This window comes from Miscanthus floridulus, chromosome 19, assembly GCF_019320115.1.
Source record: "Miscanthus floridulus cultivar M001 chromosome 19, ASM1932011v1, whole genome shotgun sequence".
NCBI lineage: Eukaryota > Viridiplantae > Streptophyta > Magnoliopsida > Poales > Poaceae > Miscanthus > Miscanthus floridulus.
This window is the reverse complement of record NC_089598.1, coordinates 2,479,695-2,499,091: the sequence shown is the minus strand read 5'-3', so window position 1 is coordinate 2,499,091 and position 19,397 is coordinate 2,479,695. Positions and strand designations below refer to the sequence as shown.

The 19,397-nt window shown below is 40.6% G+C and overlaps 1 protein-coding gene across 2 annotated transcripts; it reads right to left on the bottom strand.

The window, feature by feature from the left end:
- Positions 1-22: 22 nt before the first annotated feature.
- LOC136527603 (translation factor GUF1 homolog, mitochondrial-like) lies at positions 23-6,705 on the bottom strand. Of its 2 annotated transcripts, none has more exons than XM_066520385.1 (12): positions 6,310-6,705; positions 4,526-5,264; positions 4,193-4,349; positions 4,024-4,078; positions 3,513-3,580; positions 3,334-3,438; positions 3,161-3,232; positions 2,960-3,073; positions 2,366-2,506; positions 2,031-2,090; positions 541-801; positions 23-453 (listed from the first exon to the last, which is right to left on the bottom strand). In XM_066520385.1, the coding sequence occupies exons 1-11, from the start codon at positions 6,619-6,621 to the stop codon at positions 627-629; spliced, it is 1,998 nt and encodes a 665-aa protein (XP_066376482.1). In that variant the 5' UTR covers positions 6,622-6,705; the 3' UTR covers positions 23-453; positions 541-626. The 2 variants fall into 2 exon arrangements, with proteins under 2 accessions (XP_066376482.1, XP_066376481.1); XM_066520384.1 differs by having other exon boundaries at positions 23-390.
- Between the last annotated feature and the right edge of the window lie 12,692 nt (positions 6,706-19,397).

Genomic DNA, 19,397 nt, shown 5'->3' with positions numbered 1-19,397 from the left:
CGATCGCCCGAAACTCCAAAAACATGAGATATCTTTATTCAATTCAACTCCTTTTATTACATGTACCACACTGTTTCGGTGACCAATTGAGGTGTATGATCTATTGTTTTTGCTCCAAAACATTATCTAAGACAAAATGGGGTGTAACGTGACACGGCAGATTATCAAGTCAGCAGCGAAAACTGGGTTCAGCAAGGTGCTCAAGGATGGTTCTCCATCAATCAATAAACAAATACAATGATGGCAGCTCTACTGTGTTGCTATGGGAAATTCGTTGGCACCAGCTGAGAAGCCTTATGTATATCACCACAGTCCACAGGAGGAACAACTTCCAGCACAAGGCTCATAGGTCAGCAGGACAAGGCTGCAGTGTTTCGGCCTTTTCGGTCCCTGGAAAAAAAATTAGCAGGCGCAGGTGCCATTATGTACTCAATGGAATAATTCTGTCACGACCTGTGACAGGAGATAACTCATGAGATTCAACTCTAGAAACTACTGACGGTTTAACATAATGATTTGCAGAACAGATAAATAACTCACCTGTCAGAAGATGACTAGAAGAGGCTCCACACAGCTACTTTTAAAATTAGGTCAGCTACAAAAACTACCATTGCAGTGGATCCCATCTATTTTGAATTGGAGACCTTCAGTAGCTCATGAAATGCTTCCTGAGGAATGTCGACAGATCCCACACGTTTCATGCGCTTTTTGCCTTCCTTTTGCTTCTCTAGCAACTTCTTCTTCCGAGTAATATCACCACCATAGCACTTGGCCAGAACATTCTTCCTCATTGCTGACAGGCTGAAAATGGTTAAAGAGAGCATATAAGCAAAACCTGTGTGACAGCAACATATTATTCAACTTTTTACCTCCCATCTACATGGCTTTTCAGATACAGTTAGTTACTTAGTTAACCTGATAATGAACAATGTATTTACATATTATTCAACTCTTTACCTCCCATCTACATGGCTTCTCAGATACAGTTAGTTAACCTGATAATGAACAATGTATTTATTTATTCATACTGTGCCGAAGGACAATGCCGCTAAAACTAGGACAGCTTCCAACTTCCTGCAGGTTGAAAGCTAAACCTTTCAGATATGCTGCAACCAGATAGGGTAAGACTGGAGATGATTTCCCAAGGCTTTCTTTTTCTCAAATGCGCAATTTCCCAAGGCTGATTGGTAGTAATTTTAATATTTTATATTAACTGAACAGGTACATCTTTTAGGCCAACAGAAAGGTTTAGTTGGAAAGTTTTGAAACCCTTTCCACCTGGCCCTGTTTGGATCCATACGACTAACAACTAGTTAACTAATTTTTAGTCTCTAAGGATCCAAACAAGCAGACTAATTGTCAGTACACTAGTCATAGACTTAGTTGTTAATCCATTAGTCCATAGATAGGAGCTAATAGGACTATTGTTAGTCCTAGTCCATCCAAACAGGGCCTTTTGACAAGTTTATAGTCCATAAGGATCCAAACAGGTGAGCCAATGGGTGGACTAAACTTTAGCTCAGGCCGCAACTAGTTGTTAGTCCACTAGTTGGCAAAACCAAGCTAATTGGGACTAATAGGTGGAACCAACCTCAAAAAAGTCAAAAATACCCCTCCTTAGTTTTTGCTTGGGAATAACAGCAGGTAGGCAAGGGGCACAAAGGTCTTTGCGTAGTAATAGTACCATACATTAGTCCTAGGATCCAAACAGCACACGACTAATTTTTAGCCAGCTAACTATTAGCCAACTAATAACTAGGTCTAGTCCCAGTCCAGACTAACAACTAGTCCTAGTCCATCCAAACAGGCCCTTAGTTGCTAGAAATTTAGTTAGTTTATTACAGAAAATGCTCAAGAGTCAAGACTACTGTCTTAAATGTTCTGGATGAATGGATAGCAGGGCTGTCGTAGATTCTAAATGTACATAACAATTTCAAAGCAGTTTGATATAAAGAATAATCTTCAACCAAATAACAATGCCAAAAGTAGAATATACTTCAGAAAACTAATAGCAGCTTCGAAGATCTTACGTTTCCCTTGCAATAACCTTTGAACCAATTGCTGCTTGTATTGTGATCTCAAACATTTGCCTGCATGAAAAGAATGAAATAAATTATGTTAGGCGGCACCAAATGTAAATCATGTCGCAATTCAACATGAGCCTATAGCAAAATTCTGCTCTAAGCCTTGCAAAAGTCACCAAAAAAACTGCTCTAATGTTTATTCTTGTTTGCAAGTCCATTCCCTTTGCAGCTAATTGCACTTTTGTAGTGTAACTAATATTGACCCAAAAGTAATGTACTTAAACAGATGCTCATATCTCAAGCACAGTACACATGTTCAAGAAAAGGAGGTTGATGAATACCTTTCTATAAATTTCTTGAGCTTCTCCACTAATTCCTTTCCAACCCGCTGAGCCTTCTGGTTATGCACTATAGTTGCCATAGCATCAACAGGTTGACCATTAAGAAGGATGTCCATCTTAACTAGCTCAGATTGTTGGTATCTGTCAAAGAGAAAAGGGGAACAAACTAATGATAAGCTACATAAATTTATGGTATATTTTTCTCTTCATATCATCGATTATACTTTGGAACAGATTTTTGCAAGCCACTTAAAGAGTAATTTTCACAAAATTGATGATGGATGCATTACTTAATAAGTCAAACAATCCCAGGTCTGATCAAAAGAATGTTTCGAAAACCTTGTATACACAAGACAAGTGCTCTCTGTGTATGTAATTACTAGTCATAGGCTAGATTCGAAAAAGATACCCCATTCAGGAAGGTGTACTAACACCTTCAGAATATAAAGGACTGGAAATAAATAATAATAATGATGACGAAAGCATATGACGAAGTGAAATAAAAACATGATATTTTTCTCATGTGTAAATTCCAGAAATAAAAAAAGGTGTAGCCTGACCATGCCTTGTTATTGCATTCACAATAGGACTTACTCAGAATCTTCATAGTCAAAAGTAGCATAGCCAGACGTAATGCCCTTCAACTCATTGTAGAAGTCCACAATTATCTCCTTCAATGGTAACCGGTACTTCAACAGAGCCCTTTGGCTGCATCAAAATAGCCATATGAATAAAAAGCCAAGAATAGATGAGCACTTAACAAAACTGAGAGATTTGAAAGCAAAAAAGGTTTACGCATCGATAAATGTATATTCTAGCTGTTCGCCCCTTCTTTCTGAACAAAGCATAATGACAGGGCCAACATACCTGAAAAGGTGATTGAGCATGATAACAAATTTCTACTTGTAATGCTCAAATATTGAAATTTTTTTTTGTAGAAAACAGGTGAGAAAGGAAGCGGGTCTTACTCACTAGGGATAATGATTGTTGCAATAACTGTGGGCTCCCAACAGGCTGCTACACGCTTTCCAGGATTCGAAGCCAAAGCAGCAGGGTTCTCAACTTGCACCTTGCTGATAAAATAACCTAAAAAGTTTTAGTATCCTACCAGAAAACGGAGGTAGCAAATACAATTGTGAGTGCACACCTTCCATCACCATATTCAAAAATATAAGGTACTGTTGGTATGGTCGATATGACTTGAGCTCCATATTCCTAAATAAACGCAGTGACAATCAGAACCTCAAGGCAATTTAAAGGTCACACAAATTTTGTACGCTATATCACATCTTATGACTTCCTCTTTTTTGCCATCATATTCCAATCCCTCCCCCCCCCCCCCCCCCCCCCCCCCTATGTTCAAATGAATGGAAGAGTTTCTAGGCTGACACAGGTAACCAACGTACTTAAAAATAGTAAAATATATAGGACCGTTAACCTTATGAAAAAAGATATTCTCTAGTTTTTTCTGCAAAAAAAATTCATCCTTCTAAAGGCAGCACCTCAAAGTTACAAATTTCCTTGAGATACTAGCATAATAATTAGGAATGAAGCTCTTTAATTAATTTTTCAACATCAATTGATGTATTGTGTGTCCTGAGTACAAATTATGCAACAGTAAAAAATCAACACATCAAAATTATGCGAAAAAACTATACTTGTTCAAGCCGTTGATGGAATACATCCATGTGTAGCAATCCTAGGAAGCCACATCTGTAAAGTAGTCATAAAAAAATAAAAAACAGATTACAGCAAGTCCCAGACTCAGTGTAATGAAAACAACAGAAACTAACTAGTTCACATGTAGAAAATCTGGTACGGTGGTACCTGAATCCCATGCCAAGTGCATTGCTTGTCTCCTTTGTAACAGAGACACTGGCATCATTACATGTTAGTTTCTCAATCGCATGGCTAAGAGCTTCAAAGTCAGAACCATCAGCAGGATAGAGACCAGAGAAGACCATGTGTTTCGCAGGCTTGAAACCTGAAAGACTATTCTGTATGATGTCGCATGCAACCAAAAACTAAAAAAAGGGGATATGGAACAATGCTATGGGACTGCAATAGATCATGACTGTTCTTTTCAGGCTAAATCAGACAAAATAAAGAAGTGAAAAATACAGACGAGACTATAAAAATGTTTAGAGTGGGATTCCATACCAGGAAGTGGCTCGACAGTACTCTTTGCCTGGTGAAGGGTATCACCAATGCGTGCTTCTTTAGTTGAACGCATTCCACTAATAACATATCCAACTTGTCCAGTGTAGAGAACTCCAGTAGGTGTAAGCTCAGGGTGCATAATGCCGAGGTCAAGAACTTCATATACACGGCCAGTTGCAGCCGAAGCAATCTTATGACCTTTACGCAGAGCACCATCAACAACAGCAACATGGCAAATCACTCCTTTGTATTCATCATAGTAGGAATCCAAAAGCAACATCCGTACAGGTGCATCACATTTCCCGGGTGGGGAAGGTATGCGTTCAATAACAGCAGGCAATACCTGTTCAAGGCCTTTACCAGTCTTGGCAGAAGTAAGCAGAGCTTCACTTGGATCAATGTCAAATAACCTCTTCAATTGATCCTTTACATTATCTGGATCAGCAGTCGGCTGATCAATCTTGTTAATCACAGGAATGATGCTCAAATTTGATTCGAATGCAAGGTAAAAGTTTGCTATTGTTTGAGCTTGTACTCCTTGTGCTGCGTCAACTACTAAAAGAGCGCCCTGGCAAGCTGCAAGGGACCTGGATACCTCATAGCTGAAATCCACATGGCCTGGCGTATCAATCAGATTAAGCAAATATCTTGGCGTATCTTTGTCCTGAGATGCAGTAATGTGCCTGTAGAACATGGTTGCTGTTTGTGCTTTGACTGTAATCCCCCTTTCTCTCTCAACCTGGTCCCCACGTCAATAAATGTTACAACAGAAGACACAATATCAAACTAGACATCAAGGACTGATCCATTATCAAAGCAGTTTTCTGAAAGTAATGCCCAAATCAGAGTATAAGGAAAAGGAAGTTGAGGTTGTGAAAATAAACACTCCTCATTAAATGTAGTTGAAATCACATAATATTACAACCTAAAAAGTTGTACTATCTCAAATTCTGAGAGTTAAAAAGATGAATACAGCCACTCTATTTGCATTCTTTGGAATAAAAAAAATGGAACTATTCATTTTTGGGATCTGATAACCCTCAGATGAGCTAGCATGCTAAAAATGGCTTCTCATATTAATAACTGTTATACTCACTCAGGTCACAAATACTTAACACATTTGACTTTGCATGGTCTTCAATGTGTATCTTTGACCGCTAATTTCTTCTAGAATATATTCTTAAATTCTTTCAATATAAGAGATTTCGCCAAGTATTTTGAAAACAAGCTGACCAAATCTTGTCAAATGTATAAGACATTTGGCATTTAACTTGCACGCTTCCAAAATAAATAATGTAATTCTAATTGATGTTTGTAGTTTTAAAGATTTGACCAATCTTCAATCTTGTCCTAAACATCAAGTTTTTGTGACTGGAGGTAATAAGAGTTTATACTGTAGGTAAGATAAATACAGTAACTACAAGATACAAAGTCACAGAATGTGGACAGAAATTGTTAGAAGTTTCAGTCATGAAGCAACTAGCAGTATAGGCATCAACTGATATGGAATTAGCGTAACATTGTGCCCACAAATAGACTTTGACACTTACTGGCAGTGCAATGGTAAAATCTCAAAAGGCCAAAACGTAACAACTATTTATAAAACTAATTCAGACATCAATGCAGTTCCAGAATCTGATCACGAAAACAGTATGGAAATGGTGGCCTAACTGACTGATCACCTCTCACCATCTGATAGTTGAGCGGTAAAGGGCCAACATTTTACTTATTTCTCTAACTTATCGAACAAGAAGAAGAGTGAGCGGGAAGAATTAGCGTCGCACTTGCAGCTTGTCGAGGTACTGGGGCTGCCCATGTCCCTTCTGGATGGTGCCGGTGAGCTCCAGCAGCCGGTCGGCCAGCGTCGACTTGCCGTGGTCGACGTGCGCGATGATCGAGAAGTTCCGGACCCGCTCCGGCGGGTACAGCGCCAGCTCCGACCCGGACACCGCGCCGCGCGCGCCGTGCTCTGGCGACGCCTGCGACGACAGGAGGCGCTCGGGCTGCTGGAGCGCACTGCGGCAGAACGCGGGGGCAGCGGCGAGGTGCCGGGAAATTCGGCGAGCGGATCGCCGGAGCGCGGCGGCGACGGCCATTCCGAGCCGCGGGAGGGACCGGCCGGCGGCGGGAGCTAGGGTTCTCGGAGGGATTAGGCGGAAAAGGCAGATTGGTGGCGTGGAACCGGTCTATGGGTGTGTGGCTGACGTGGCAATTTGGTTCCATAATTAATTGCAAGAGTCAGTTTGTGACAGTTTGATGTTGTTTTCCGGCCTCTGCGTGCGCGCGACCAAACAGAATTAGAAGTTTCAGTTTTTGGCTGAAAAACAAAAACTAGTAAAAAGCTCACATTTGGATCCTCGGAATTAAATTCATTCTAAGAATTATTTTCTCCGTCTCAAATTATAAGACGTTTGACTTTTCTGACATCAAGTTTGACCACTCATCTTATTTAAAAATTTATGTTAAATATCACTTCTTTTGTTGTATCTTTCTTTATTAATAAAAGTTTTTCAAGAATGACTTAAAATTGACTATGTTTGCACAATTTTTTTAAATAAGACGAGTGGTCAAACTTAGAGTCAAAAAGGTCAAACGTCTTATAATTTGGGATAGAGATAATACAAATTAGACATAGATTAACTAAGCTAATATAGTTATATATAAAATATATTGTATATTTATTGTTAGGCATACAAGGGATATACCTATATATTGTATTTCTATTGTAGTGAAGTGAATTGAAGAGTATGTTATAAGTTGGAGAGTAGAATTATAGCATAGTGATATATAAAATCAATTTACATCTCTCACCCTATGAATTTAAGATAAGCTTATTTATGAGTTTAGAAAAGTTATGGAACGTCAAATTCCAAACCAAATAGTCTAATCCATTAAATAGATTTTAATTTCTCCAAAGCAAAGGGATCCAAACGGAACAATTTTCTGAGCACAAGGCACAAATTCAAATATCAAAAGCTAAACATTGAGCCTTTTAAAAGACAATTCATCAACATTTGTATCTTTAAATAGGTTTATTATCAAAATATATTTTATAATTAATCTAGTGATATTAGTTACATGTCATAAATATTTAGTCAAACTTAAGATTGTTTGACTTTTCATAAAAAGATATTTCTATTTTTTATGGAGGGAGTATTTTTTTCCTTTTTTTTAAATTACACAGTACAACATAGACGCTCACAACACGCACGCACACTCACTCCTATGAACACACGTACGCAAACCCTACCTCTATGAGCACCTCCAAAGGACTGAGCTGACAGATCTTGAAATTCACAAAGTCACTATAGACGTCTTGCTGTCGACGGGAACGTCGCCTACCACTGAATGCATAGCGCCGTTAAATCCTAAAATAAATCTAGAAAAATATGAGTACCCGTGTCAAGTCGAGGACTTGAACCCGGATGAACAGGTTCCACCACAAGGAACACGACCAACTAATCTATAATTAGGCCATGTTCACTTCGCTGAAAAAATAAGCCAAAATAATGTTCCGACTGATTTGTTATGAGAGAAAAACATTGTTCCGGCTGAAAAATAAGCTGAAAAGTACGGATTATAAGAGAAGTGAACAGGACGCATGGAGGGAGTATTTGCTAGCATCATGTAGAAAGTAAAAACTTTTAGAGTATTGGCACTGCAGAGCTTGAGCGAAATCTCTTTTATAGGCCGGTAAATTGGAGGGACCACTATAGATGCACAAATGATATTAGCCATGGTATACGATATGTCACCCCGTTCGGCTTGCTGAATCTTTGATGAAATTTGTGGCAGAACCTCCTAAGGAATCGGGCCCACATGCACCTATCGTTGTCTTAACAGACCTCGGATAGCGTACACGAGTTCCCAACAACTCAACAGGTCTATCGGGTGTCCTCGGGAAACCCGAATCATCCACGATTCTCTTTTCAAACAGGATCCCAATCATAGTCATTACAGATTACAACAGTTTATTCAAATATATACCAGAGTAAAAGATAGCGGAAGTCTTAAGATAACATTATTACAAACCAGTTGTTTTCAAAGTTACAATACCATAAGTGTTATACAACCATAGTAGCGGGATAATATTACATTAACTTTATTTATCATATAAACTAGTGCCTTGTCCAAAGGCCATTCATCACTCCTCATCGTCATTGACTTCAAACACAGACATGCAGCAGGGACCAAAACAAGCCTGCGCATGCGACTCACCTGCAACAAGGGTTAACAAACTCTGAGTACAAAGGTACTCAACAAGACTAACCCGATGTAACGGGGTGTAAGACTTTAGAGATGCAGGGATTTGGGGCAAGATAAGGATGTAGCAAGATTCAAAAGTTCTTTGCCAAAAGCTTACTATCCTTCATTCTATTTTCAAGTTTACCACTGAGTTCTTTTAGTTCATTATCTCAACTAAATATACATTTCCCATATTCCATTCCTTCTCATTCCATTCTTTTTCTCATATTTTAGTAATTCACCAGTACTACATTGCTTCTGTAATGAATCGAGTCTCCATATCCGCGGAGCACCAGCAATTCGAATTGATTCAAGTCCCAGCTGGGGATTCCTTATCACACGACATATGTAGAACTAAATCTTGCATATATCAACCTCGCTACCGGATCCTCCTATACTAAGCCGTCTCCACGCCACCCGAGAGCACAGCACACCTCAAATCCGGCCACATTCCAGCCACGAGGGTACACGCTACTCCCGCCATCTCTCCACTCCCAGTGCGCGGGCATTCGTCTTAGTATCGGATTAGCCGAAGTAGGCTTACCGGAGTATGTGACCAGTACTACAAAGTGTCTCGTTCAGAAGATCCACAATGAGTGGCCTTTAAGCGACATAGCCGGCAACATTACCCAACATTCAAGATAAGTTATCCGACTAGTCTCTAGTTCATTCTACCTTCTTTCTTTCTTTGGCCAGTATGCCATCTTTGATTGTATCAAAACTTTTGCTTTGAAAGCCTATCATAAAGCATACTAAGCATTCTACGCCTTTGTAAATAAAAACATCTTCAAGGATGGTAAACAATTAACAAGGTAGCCAATGCATCAAGTAGGTAACATTTGAAGTAATCAACTTAATGCAGTAAGTAACATAGGTGATAAACTTTTCAAAGTAACAAGGTGATGGCTTAATGCATAAACCGGGGCTTGCCTTCGTTGACGATTTCCGGTTCCGGATTAGTACCACAATTATCAAATCCCATGACAACTGGGGATTCTTCCAGAACTTGCTCAACTAGAATCGTTTCGTTCTCGGGTTCTACATGAAATAATAACATATGCTTTAACATGATGATAATGTAAACATGATGCTTTCACGGCACATGAAATGTAAAAACACCCGCAACCGATTTGATTTCGCGGTACAGTTACAAGCCAACAAAACCAACCTGTAACCCTATCATTAAGAACCACACATGTGACTTGACCTAATGGATCTTGAAACCCTACTAGTCACAAAACATGACCAAAACAAGATCCAACACTAATCAAACGCTTAGGGTTTGCTTTTATCTATTTTTGAATTAATTTGGAATTAAGCCCAAAAATAAACTTGTTCCAAATGACCTGAAAATTTTATATAAGCTTTCTTATGACAAATTAGTGTACCAAAATATATTTCATAATTTTTGGAATTATACAGTGACCTACAAAAATCATGGAAATTGCATTTTTCAATTAATGGACTGAATATTTGAACATTCAAAATTTATCCAAATTTCAAATTTCAAATTTTTAAATCATACTAGAACATGTACAGAAGCTACACAAAAATTTTCAGAATTTTTGGATGTGTAAATAAATTCCTACAAAATTGCAAAATTGCTGCACTATTCAAAATCAGAAAATAACCAAAGCTTACTATTCTTCTTCCTCAGCATCACTGACAGCCTGACCCCACGCGTCAGCGACAGCGGGCAAGACGCGGCGGCGCGGCCAGCTCCGGCCAGCAAAACGCGCCGGTGGTGACTCTCCGGCGACACAGACTGCTCCTACATGATCTACACCAAGTCGCGCATCTATCCCAAGCCTCATAACAGAAAAGGACACACCGGATGGAACTCGACGCCGGCCATGGCGGCTCGGACCCGACGGCGGTCGATGTAACTAGGGCTACGGCGCGATAGAGTCAAAGGAAGAGTGAGCAACACGCTCAGGAGCTCACAGTGATCACGATGATGTGCTTGGAGTAGTCGGAGATGGTCTGGAGCAGCCTAGCCACGGTGAGGGCAGTCGCGGCGGAGCTCTGACCGGTCACGGGGAAGACGGGTTGCGCCGGGCGATTCCGGCCAACACCAGCGACGAGAGCAAGTCGAGGAGGAGCGCAAGACCAATGCGATCACGTTGACGTAGCTGGGAACGGCTGACGCGGCTCGACGAGGCCTACGGCGAGCGGCGGAGCTATACGGTGGCGGAGCAGAGCAGAGGGGAAAACGATGACGACGGCGGCGACGGTGGCTATTTATAGCCGGGATGAGCTCGCCCGGCTGCGACAGCACACGACGGAGACGCCACGGCGACGGTGACGTGCCTGCACGCGGGAAAGCGGCGAAATTTGATCGGCGGTGACCCCCCCGCGTGGCGCCGGCGGCAAGCAGTGAGGTGGAGATGATTTTTGAAATAATTACAGAACTGCCACTGCATTCATTTCTCAAATTACTCAGAAATTTTCTAAAGAAGTTGAAAATCTCCAAAAATGAAAGTTGTTCAATTTTTCAAGTACTACAACTTTGGTTTAAGAAACATTTTCAAATTCTGCCTCCATTTTGAAATTCAAATTTGGGGTACATTTAAAGATTTGAATCATTTCAAAATTACTCCAAATTTTAAATGTAAACTTGAAAAACTTTGAATACCAAAGTTGATCTCCATAAAATAATCTCCAACTTTGCTTTTTGCCTCAACCCCAAATTCCTCATGGATTTTGAATTAATTAAAAGGGGCAAAAAGGACTTTTATGATTTGAATGTGAATTCAAATTTGATTTGTCTTCCTTTTACTTAAATTTTGATTTTTGACCAGTAACATGGCCCATTAGGGTTATTTGAGTCAAATGACACATGGTCTCACATGATCACATGAAATTTGACCCTTGTGGTCATGATCTTTGTTTAAGGTTTTTGAAACACATCACATGAAATAACAACATTATGAAATAAACCTTATTTAGTGAATGCATTCAAAACTTTATACTATATGAATGCTTTGCAATGCACATGATGACATGTCAAATTTTAGTATTAGGTCAAAACACCAGAGGTGTTACAACCCTTCCCCCTTAAAGAAATCTCGTCCCGAGATTTAAAACTTAAGGCTAAGTAATGGAAAAGGAAATGTGTCAAGCTAACACATCATAACTTTATTCAAAAAGCTAGTGAGGGGGTTTTCCATTCTGTTAACAACAAGATAAGTTACAATATAGACAAGGTATTGCAACTAGATAGAAGCGAAGAAGTCAGGAAAATTCTCTTCTAAGTAATCCTCGGACTCCCAAGTAGCTTCATCTTCAGTGTGTTGATTCCATTGTACTTTGTAGAACTTGATCGTACGTCTCCGAGTGACTCGATCTTTCTGATCTAAGACTCTAATGGGGTACTCGGCATAAGTCAAATCAGGTTCTAGTTCTACACCACCAAAGTCAATTTCCTGGTCAGGTACTTAAAGACACTTCTTTAACTGAGATACATGAAAGATATCATGCATCGCTGACATGTGATCTGGTAGTTTGACGCGATAGGCGACTGGTCCACATCGTTGTTGGATCTGAAAAGGACCGACATAACGGGGCGCCAACTTTCCCCGAATCCCAAAACAATGAACTCCTTTCATCGGTGATACCTTGAGGTAGACATAATCTCCCACTTTGAATTCTAGCGGTCGTCTCCTCTTATCAGCATAGCTTTTCTGTCTGGATTGAGCTACCTTCATATTGGCTTGTATGAGTTTAACTTTCTCTTCAGCTTCCTTGACCACATCCGGTCCAAAGAACCAACGTTCTCCAGCTTCTGACCAATTTAAAGGTGTTTGGCACCTACGGCCATACAGTGCTTCGAACGGTGCCATTTTAATGCTCTCTTGATGGCTGTTGTTATATGAAAATTCAGCTAAGGAAAGGCATTCATCCCATTTAGTACCAAAGGAAAGAACACATGCTCTTAACATATCTTCAAGAATTTGATTTACCCTTTCAGTCTGTCCGTCTGTTTGCGGATGATAAGCAGAACTACGGATAAGTTTAGTTCCTAAAGACTCATGTAAACTTTTCCAAAACTTGGATATGAACAATGATCCTCTGTCAGAGACAATGGTCTTGGGTGCCCCATGCAGACTGAAAATTCTATCAAGATAAAGCTTTGCATACTGCTCCGCTCGATATTTATCTCTGACTGGTAAGAAATGAGCTATCTTGGTTAGACGATCAACAATAACCCATATTGAATTGTAGCCTGCAGATGTCCTAGGCAATCCCACGATAAAGTCCATACAAATATCTTCCCACTTCCAAGATGGAACTGGCAACGAATATAATGGACCTGCAGTCTTCATATGAACTGCTTTGACTCTCTGGCAAACATCACACTTGGCCACATATTGAGCTATTTCTATTTTCATTTTGGTCCACCAATATCTCTTTCTCAGATCATGATACATTTTGTTGCTACCCGGATGAATGGAGTATCTTGTAGAATGAGCTTCATCGAGAATCTGCTTTCGCAGCTCCGGATTTTTGGGTATTACCAACCTATCCTTGAACCATACGACATCTGATTCATCAATCTTGAAACATGTTGGTTTTCCAGATCTGACTTTATGCTTAATATGGGCTATGCCCTTACTTTTCTGTTGAGCAGCAATGATCTGATCTTTGATAGTGGACTCAACTACAATACTGGACAGGTAACCTTGTTCTATGATTTGTAAATTCAGATGCTCCATCTCTTAACACAATGTTCGCTGCATAGGTTCTACAATTAGGCAATGACAATGACTCTTGCGACTCAGGGCATCGGCAACCACATTAGCCTTGCCCGGATGATAATGCACTTCTAAGTCATAATCTTTGATAAGTTCTAACCATCTCCTTTGCCTCATATTCAGTTCTGACTGAGTGAAGATGTATTTCAGACTCTTGTGATCCGTATAGATATGACATATATTGCCCAATAAATAATGTCGCCAAATCTTGAGTGAATGGACAACCGCAGCTAATTCAAGATCATGGGTGGGATAATGTTCTTTGTGCTTCTTGAGTTGTCTGGAAGCATATGCTATGACTCTGCCTTCTTGCATAAGAACACAGCCAATACCAATTCCAGATGCATCACAATAGATATCAAATGGCCTCTCGATATCAGGTTGTGCTAATACTGGTGCAGTTGTCAGCAACTTCTTCAATGTCTGAAAGGCCTCTTCACATTCTTTCGACCATACAAACTTCGTTTGATTTTTCAACAGTCCAGTAATTGACTTCGCAATTCTGGAGAAGTCAGGGATAAACCGACGGTAATACCCTACCAACCCCAGGAAACTACGAACTTGATGAACAGTTGTAGGTGCTTTCCAATTAAGGACTTCTTCTACCTTGCTCGGATCAATAGCTATACCTTCAGCAGATAGCACATGACCCAGAAATTGTACTTCCTCCAACCAAAATGCACATTTGCTGAATTTGGCATATAGTTGGTGATCTCTTAATCTTTGTAGAACAATACGGAGATGTTCCGCATGTTCCTCTTTGCTCTTAGAGTAGATAAGAATGTCATCAATAAACACCACGACAAACTTATCCAACTTAGGCATGAAAACTGAGTTCATCAGGTACATGAAATGAGCCGGGGCATTGGTCAGCCCAAAAGACATGACTAAATACTCATATAGTCCATATCGGGTAGTAAACGCTGTCTTTGGCACATCTTCATGTCTGATCTTAATCTGGTGGTAGCCTGATCTTAAGTCTATCTTTGAGAATACCTTAGCTCCCGCAAGTTGATCAAAAAGTAAATCGATTCGGGGTAAGGGATATTTGTTCTTGATGGTGACTTCATTTAATGGCCTATAGTCAACACATAACCTTAAGGTTTGGTCCTTCTTCTTCACAAAAATAGCAGGACATCCCCAAGGTGATGAACTGGGTTGAATGAAACCCTTGTCTAACAACTCTTGTAGTTGCATTTTTAATTCTGCTAATTCTTTCGGTGGCATCCTATATGCTCTTTTGGACACTGGTGCTGTCCCTGGTTTCAGATCAATTCTGAACTCTACGTCTCGGTCTGGTGGCAGACCAGGCAAGTCATCGGGAAAGACATCCGTAAACTCACATACCACTGAAATTTCCTCGGCTCCTTCAACAATAGTTGCACAAACTGTCTCCACTGTACTCTTAGGAAAAGGAAGTTGGATAAGAAGTTGGGTTTTGCTATCAGGTGCATTTACCCTTATTGTTCTATGTAGGACATCTATGATAGCCCCATGTTGAGTTAGCCAGTTCATACCAAGGATCACATCTATATCTTGATCCTTTAATATCAGCATATTGGTAGGGAACTCATAACCTCCCAAATCAATAGGTACATGCTGAACTACCTCCCTTGTACAGATTTGTCCCCCAGGCGACTGTATATGATAGGGTTCTTTTGTTTCCCCAATAGCTATCCCATGCTTCACAACAAATGTACGGTTGATGAATGTATGGGATGCACCAGAATCAAATAAGGTAATTGCAGGATGCTTAGCAATGGGAAACATACCCATCATAACTGGTTCTCCTTCTGGAATAGATTCCACTTGCGTATAGAATACCCTTCCAGTTTTCTTCTCAGCCGGACCCTTTTGATGGTTCTGAGCATTGCCCTTGTACTGATTTTGAGCTTGATTAACAGGGGCTTTGGGTGCATCAGGATTGTTCTTCCTAGGATACGGACATTCTCGGGAAAAATGCCTAGGTTTACCACAATTATAGCATGGAAAATTATGATTCTGGGAAGTAACATTGCGGTTTGCATTATTTGTATTGTTCTGCTGCTGCGGTGCTCGATATGTATAAGGTGTATTAGTTGCAGGGCGAATGAAGATTTGTTGCCTGCTTTGGCCTTGTTGTGGGCGGAATGGCGTACGGCCATGATTCTGAGGATGGTATACTATCTTCTGACGCTTGCCACTTGATGATTCGGAAGCAAATATTTTCTTCTTCTTCGCCTCCTTGTGTCGGCGGTAATTTTCTTCCGAAGCGATAGCAATGTTGATTGTTTCATGGTAAGTTGCATTACCACAGGCTGTCATCATTGTCTGAAGTTTAGTGTTCAAGCCTCGAAGAAAATGATTCTTTTTCTTCCTGTCCGTATTGACATACTCAATAGCATACTGAGACAGGTGGTTGAAACGCCCAACATAATGCATCACCGGGTGCTCCCCTTGCTTAAGAGCCAAGAACTCTTCCAGCTTCATGGTCATCACACCGTCCGGAATATAATGTGCCCTGAAGGCATCCTTAAACTCCCTCCAGTTGATTTGGTGACCAACGGGCTGTACTGCTACCAAATTTACCCACCAAGCACCAGCAGCTCCTCGGAGTTGCTGTGCTGCAAACCTTGGTTTTTGAACCTCAGTACAGTGGATTAGCTCGAACTTTTGCTCTATTGTCCTAAGCCAATCATCAGCTTCTAAAGGTTCATCTGCCTTAGAGAACACAGGCGGACGTGTGTCAGTAAAATCCACATAAGTTGACTCGTCGTTTCCATTATTACGACAGCCACGATTAGGGTATGGTGCCTGCTGGTTCTGCGCCAACTCCCTTAATAGCCTGGCATTCTCTGCCGTTGCGTTGACAAGTGCGGCTATGGCATCTGCCATAGTCGAGGGCATTGGTGGAGGATTTGGGCACTCATCATCGTCATGCGAGCCACTAGCACCAGTTCGGGTGATAGGACGAGGCATCTGTTAGAGAAACACATTTACTTACATTATTCTTTATTGAAAGCTTTTAAAAGGTTGCATGCTACAAAGGGTTCTTATTTAAATTACATGTCTTGTATCCACAAGACAACCCTGGTTCTCTAGGAAAGTAGTAAAGGAACTACTACTACTCCAAGTTTTCAGTCTTCGGCATCCGTGCCCGTATCAGATGAAACCTCATCTTCATCTGAGAAGTACACTAACTCCTCAGGGTCCTCCTCCTCCTCTTCATTCTCGACTTCTCCTGGAACTACAATCATTTCTTCATCGGTAACTTCACCATCCCCATGAGGAGGATGAAGTTGAGCATACAGCATATGGACATTTTCATGAAGGATGGCATTGTCCATCTCCAGGTCCTCTACGTAGAACTCCAACTCATTGACGCGTTCATTGGCCGCATCCTCTCGTGTCCAGGCTTCATTCCGCAGCTCCATGGTCATGGTGATACCCCTTTGCATTTCCGCCAGTTCTTCTTGATCTTTAGCATGAGCTCGACGAAGAGTGTTGAGCTCCTTGTTAAGGTTCTCGACGTTGACGGGGTTGCTTGAAGATCCTTCATCTCCTAGGGTCTTGGCACTTCCTTCACCAAGCTCATGGTTTCGTGGTGCCAACTGGTGACGAGGGACTCCGTGAGGTCCCGTGGACTTGCGTGCGGTTTTCTTGGTCTTTGCCATAGCCTGAAGAATTTAGGGTAGGACTATAAGAATAGCTTGAGGATAACGGAGGTTAGCAAGAATGGGATTGACATTACTTACCCAACCACTATTAAGGGGAATTATTATGCAAAGTGCTCAAGCATGATGCATGAATAGATCTTACGAATCTAATTACAAAAGATTGATATAATCATAAGCACTAGATTTTCATAATACATAGGACAAACCTAATCATATTATCCGCCACAAACTTTCAAATAAGACAGGATTGAGGCTAGATCATAGGTAAGAAGAAAGAAATTGAACTTTCAAAATATCATGTTTACTTTCATTGATCCAAATCATTTTGAAGGTTTTCCAAAGTAACCTACAATGATCTTAGATGGGAACTGCTCTGATACCAGCTGTGGCAGAACCTCCTAAGGAATCGGGCCCACATGCACCTATCGTTGTCTTAACAGACCTCGGATAGCGTACACGAGTTCCCAACAACTCAACAGGTCTGTCGGGTGTCCTCGGGAAACCCGAATCATCCACGATTCTCTTTTCAAATAGGATCCCAATCATAGTCATTGCAGATTACAACAGTTTATTCAAATATATACCAGAGTAAAAGATAGCGGAAGTCTTAAGATAACATTATTACAAACCAGTTGTTTTCAAAGTTACAATACCATAAGTGTTATACAACCATAGTAGCGGGATAATATTACATTAACTTTATTTATCATACAAACTAGTGCCTTGTCCAAAGGCCATTCATCACTCCTCATCGTCATTGACTTCAAACACAGACATGCAGCAGGGACCAAAACAAGCCTGCGCATGCGACTCACCTGCAACAAGGGTTAACAAACCCTGAGTACAAAGGTACTCAACAAGACTAACCCGATGTAACAGGGTGTAAGACTTTAGAGATGCAGGGATTTGGGGCAAGATAAGGATGTAGCAAGATTCAAAAGTTCTTTGCCAAAAGCTTACTATCCTTCATTCTATTTTCAAGTTTACCACTGAGTTCTTTTAGTTCATTATCTCAACTAAATATACATTTCCCATATTCCATTCCTTCTCATTCCATTCTTTTTCTCATATTTTAGTAATTCACCAGTACTACATTGCTTCTGTAATGAATCGAGTCTCCATATCCGCAGAGCACCAGCAATTCGAATTGATTCAAGTCCCAGCTGGGGATTCCTTATCACACGACATATGTAGAACTAAATCTTGCATATATCAACCTCGCTACCGGATCCTCCTATACTAAGCCGTCTCCACGCCACCCGAGAGCACAGCACACCTCAAATCCGGCCACATTCTAGCCACGAGGGTACACGCTACTCCCGCCATCTCTCCACTCCCAGTGCGCGGGCATTCGTCTTAGTATCGGATTAGCCGAAGTAGGCTTACCGGAGTATGTGACCAGTACTACAAAGTGTCTCGTTCAGAAGATCCACAATGAGTGGCCTTTAAGCGACATAGCCGGCAACATTACCCAACATTCAAGATAAGTTATCCGACTAGTCTCTAGTTCATTCTACCTTCTTTCTTTCTTTGGCCAGTATGCCATCTTTGATTGTATCAAAACTTTTGCTTTGAAAGCCTATCATAAAGCATACTAAGCATTCTACGCCTTTGTAAATAAAAACATCTTCAAGGATGGTAAACAATTAACAAGGTAGCCAATGCATCAAGTAGGTAACATTTGAAGTAATCAACTTAATGCAGTAAGTAACATAGGTGATAAACTTTTCAAAGTAACAAGGTGATGGCTTAATGCATAAACCGGGGCTTGCCTTCGTTGACGATTTCCGGTTCTGGATTAGTACCACAATTATCAAATCCCGTGACAACCGGGGATTCTTCCAGAACTTGCTCAACTAGAATCGTTTCGTTCTCGGGTTCTACACGAAATAATAACATATGCTTTAACATGATGATAATGTAAACATGATGCTTTCATGGCACATGAAATGTAAAAACACCCGCAACCGATTTGATTTCGCGGTACAGTTACAAGCCAACAAAACCAACCTGTAACCCTATCATTAAGAACCACACATGTGACTTGACCTAATGGATCTTGGAACCCTACTAGTCACAAAACATGACCAAAACAAGATCCAACACTAATCAAACGCTTAGGGTTTGCTTTTATCTATTTTTGAATTAATTTGGAATTAAGCCCAAAAATAAACTTGTTCCAAATGACCTGAAAATTTTATGTAAGCTTCCTTATGA

What these genes read in the sequence shown, in the direction of transcription:
- LOC136527603 (XM_066520385.1), bottom strand. Translation starts at nt 6,621, where the DNA reads ATGGCCGTCGCCGCCGCGCTCCGGCGATCCGCTCGCCGAATTTCCCGG. An exon ending in ACAATCATTATCCCTAGTGA is followed by an intron (nt 3,233 to 3,333) that starts GTAAGACCCGCT and finishes TCACCTTTTCAG; the next exon opens with GTATGTTGGCCCTGTCATTA. An exon ending in CTCAAGAAATTTATAGAAAG is followed by an intron (nt 2,091 to 2,365) that starts GTATTCATCAAC and finishes CTTTTCATGCAG; the next exon opens with GCAAATGTTTGAGATCACAA.